Raw genomic sequence first — 4,359 nt, 5'->3', positions numbered from 1 at the left:
AAAAAAAAAAAAAGAGAACAGGCACAAGGCTGGTTCAACTACAGATCAACAGCTCCCCATGGCTGACCACCCTGATATCTACCCTGCTGGGCCCCTGCTCATTTCACTTCTGCTCCTTACCTTCGGCCCCTACATCCTAAACAAATTAGTCCAGATCATAAAAGAAAGACTTGAGACTAATTAACATGATGATAAAAAGTCACTACCAGCTTCAGGAAGTCCTATGATTGGGCCTTCTAGTTACCAGAGAAAGTGGGGAATGAGAGGCCAAACCTACTCCATCTTAAAACCAGCCTCCATCTTAAAAGAAAAACAAAAAGCCTGAGAACTTGGCCCACAGTTGAACCCAAGCTGCTGCCAAGCACTAGGAAGGACCCCACAGCTTGCTCTTGGCCTGAGCTACTCCCTAGCTACTTCCTAGCAACAGTTAATCAAAGATTAGTCTGATTGTTCTAGATGTTCTTTCTGACCATTTGTGATTGTATATGGTCTTGCTTCAGAGCACCCACCTGTCGGCTTACAATAGACATTTAGTTACATGCTTGCCAGACTGGACACCACCCCCCCACTGCCCCCACCAATTATTTCCATTTCAGGGCTGCTTTGCCAAACTGTCCTGTGGGCCAGCAGTGAGTAAGCCCAAACCTGAATTAGTAATAAGGAGATCCCAATGGGACTACATCAGAAACAGCTCCTTGGTGGTCTTTTGGGATATACGATGGCTTCCTGGCACAACAGTTGTTGAGGATTCATCTGGTGCTGTGCATTCAAATGTTAAATTCTTAACTCTAAGATCTGGTTGCTCCCAACTTAAAGCTATTGGTTAATTACTGGGGAAAATAGAGGTAGGTGGGGTTTCAGCTACTGTCTGGGGGTCACAGGGTATAGACCAGGAGGAAAAAGTGAAGGAAGAAGACGGGAGAGGAGGAGGAGGGAGAAGGAGAAAGAAGACAAAAGTACAGGAGGTCTCCATTAGATGTGATGGACCAGGAGCTTGTAGCTGAGTGAAATGTCCCCTGAGGACAGATTGATGGAACAGAAATAACTCAGGACTCAAACAAGAACTTGGGGAGCACAGCAGGGGAATTAACAGTCTAGTGTATAGAAAAATATATTAGGGGTAATTAGCCCAGTAATCATGCTAAAGCTGATTTTAAAAATCCATAGGAGGGCTGGAGAGATAGCTCAGAGGGTAAGAGCACCAACTACTCTTTCAGAGGTCCAGAGTTCAATTCTCAGAAACCACATGGTGACTCACAACCATCTGTAACGGGATCTGATGCCCTCTTCTGGTGTGTCTGAAGACAGAGACAGCGTTTTCACATACATAAAAATAAGTAAATAAATAAATAAGTCTGTAGGATTCTGCCTTGATTATTGGGGGACTGGCCAGGTCATATTGATAATTATTAAGTAACTTTTTAAAGCCATTTACAATGGTTATCAGGATAAAAGGTTAAAGTGATGTTTGTTATATCTTACATCATTAGTTAGAGCTTAGAAGAGAAGAGCGAGGAAAGCCGAAGGATGCTACACGCTGATGAGCAAGCAGGATAAGGAAGAAGTCGGGCTGATGGCACTCCTCCAGACATCAACGAGTCACAGGAATTAATATGGGAAAGTACTCACAAAAGAGACTGGCAAACACTAAATGCTAAAGAAATATCCCATGTTACTTCTGCACTATATTGGTGAAAATCAGTGGGGCTCAGTATAAAATATGAACTTCAACAGCAAGAAGCATGCATGCTGGTCTTTATAAATAAATTATTTGTGTTTTCCTTTTTCACTAGAAAAACATACTGTCAAGACTAAAGGTATAGCTGAGTTGGGAGAGTGCTTACTGGGCATGCTCTGTCCCCAGTAGAGTGTAAATCAGGCATGGTATTCCTGATCATCTCAGCAGGAGGCAGGAAACCAAAAATTCAAGGTCATCTTTGGTTACATAGCAAGTTCAAAGCCAGTCTGGATTACATGAGGCTCTGCCTCAAAAAAGAAAAGAAAAGATAAATATATTATCTCCTTTTGACAATAACATACAGTCATGAAATGACACCATACTCCTCTTAAAAAGGAAACATGAAAGCCTGGGGACACCGTCTAGCATGTCCAAGTCCCTAGGATCAATCCTCACTCCTGAAAACAAAAATACATGTATTAAAGAAAGAAAGAGGAAAGGAAAGGGAGGCCAGAAATAGAAGATGCTCCTATGGCTGGAAATGGTCTGTTCAGCCACAGGGTTAGCAAGCTCAGCTTTGGGGATAGGGAGATGGCTCAGAAGATAAAGCACTCATTTCCCTCCAAGTGTGAGGACCAGAGTTCAGATCTCCCAAACCCATGAAAGAGCCAGGCAGGTGTGATGACCACTTGGAATTCCAGCACTTGTGGAGCAGACAGGACCCCAAAACAAGCTAGACCAGTGAGAAGGGGTGAGCTCTGAGTTCAGTGGCAAGCTCTGCTTCGATAAATAAACTTGCATCCAATCAAGGAAGACACCAATATCACCTCCAAATCCAGGGCGCACATACATGTGAACACATGTGATGTGCATCCACATCCACATGAACATGAGCACATATATGATATATGCACACCACACACAAAGACACAACACCCGTGCCGTGCTTTTGCTCTCAGTGTCAATATTCATAAAAAAGAGTAGAGTAACAACTGCATCAAGGCCTTTCCCGCCAGCACTCAGGAGGCTGAGACAGGGAGATTATGGTTTTTTTTTTTTTTTTTTTTTTTCGAGACAGGGTTTCTCTGTATAGCCCTGACTGTCCTGGAACTCATTCTGTAGACCAGGCTGGCCTCGAACTCAGAAATCCGACTGCCTCTGCCTCCCGAGTGCTGGGATTAAAGGCGTGCGCCACCACACCCGGCGACAGGGAGATTATGAATCCAAGGCCAGCCTAGGCTACATAGCAGCATCCTATTGGGGGGAGGGGAGTGGGAGGGGCAGGGAGGGAGGGAAGGAGAGAAAGAATTGTATGAATTAAACTTCAGTGGTAGTTGTCCCTTAATTAAAGGATGAAGGGGTGGGGTGGTAAAAGCTTAGCCTTGCCTTCTTTAAAAAGAGTGAAGACTCCTTGCTTATCCGAGTTGAGATCGAGGGGTAAGTGCGAGCAGTCTGTGAATGCGATGGCCTCCTTGGTCTCTGTATTTACATGATACATTGCAATGGATACCTCAATAATCTGGCCAATTTCCACATCAGCTTGAAATGGCAACAGTTCCATTTTGTTCAGCTTCATGACATACACCTTAGGGAAAAGCAATTAACTTTTAGGAAAGGACATTAAGACACACTCATAATCATGGGCTGTGTGTCTATACATATGTAATATACACATAAATATGAACAATTTAGTGTGGGGCACATGCCTGAGTCCAGCCCTTAGAAAGCTGAGCCAATACAATAGAGTCAGGTTCATCCTCGGCCACAGTGAGATCATGTCTCAACAACGTATGTTTACCCTCTCCGCACACTGCTGTTACTTACTTACATGTTTTCCTTCAGTCCCCCTAGTCTTTCTTTTCTTTTTTGGTGGGGTGGTGGTGATGCTCAAGTTGAATGCAGATCCTGTGCATGCTCAGAAAGCTCACTATCACTAATCTAGCCTCCAGTTTATATATATTTTTTACATATATATATATATGTATAAAATATAAATTGGGGGGGGGGAGTTTGGACTTCTCTGTGTAGCTCTGGCTGTCCTGGAATTTACTCTGTAGACCAGGCTGGCCTTGAACTCAAAGGTTTACCTGCTTTTGCTTCCTGAGTGCTGGGATTAGAGATGTGCACCACCAGAGCCTAGTTTGTCTTAGGGTTCCTATTGCTGTGATGAAATATCATGACTAAAGGAGACTTAGAGAGAAAAGGATTTATTTGGCTTAAACTTTCAGGTAACAGATCATTGTATAAAGAAGTCAGGACAGGAACTCACACAGGACAGGAACCTGGAGGCAGGAGCTGAAGCAGAGGTTACAGAGGAAAACAGCTTTCTCAGCCTGCTCCCTTAGAGCCCCCAGGACCACCAGCCCACAATGGGCTGGGCTCTCCCACATCAATCATTAATTAAGAAAGTGCCCCTATAGGCTTCCCTACAGACCAATATTTTTTCCCAATTGGGGTTCCCTCTTGTCAAATGACTCTAGCTTGTGTCAAGATGACAAAATAAAACCTAACCAGGTCAACTTAGGTCAGCACTTCACATACACCTACAAATTCAACTGATTAAAAACACTTGGGGAAGCTGGGCGTGGTGGTGCACACCTTTAATCCCAGCACTTGGGAGGCAGAGGCAGGCAGATTTCTGAGTTCGAGGCCAGCCTGGTCTACAGAGTGAGTTCCAGGAC

General features: G+C 44.1%; 1 protein-coding gene across 4 annotated transcripts in view; it reads right to left on the bottom strand.

Annotated features, from left to right (window-relative positions):
• Nup210l (nucleoporin 210 like) overlaps positions 1-4,359 on the bottom strand; it is a 120,365-nt gene that overhangs the window by 74,434 nt on the left and 41,572 nt on the right. For all 4 annotated transcript variants that reach the window (XM_021157946.2, XM_021157948.2, XM_021157949.2 and 1 more), the window contains exon 13: positions 3,065-3,263. In XM_021157946.2, the coding sequence (XP_021013605.1) occupies positions 3,065-3,263 (199 nt within the window). The remainder of the gene's footprint in view (positions 1-3,064; positions 3,264-4,359) is intronic.

This window comes from Mus caroli, chromosome 3, assembly GCF_900094665.2.
Source record: "Mus caroli chromosome 3, CAROLI_EIJ_v1.1, whole genome shotgun sequence".
Taxonomy (NCBI): Eukaryota; Metazoa; Chordata; class Mammalia; order Rodentia; family Muridae; genus Mus; species Mus caroli.
This window is presented reverse-complemented; position numbering and strand designations above follow the sequence as displayed.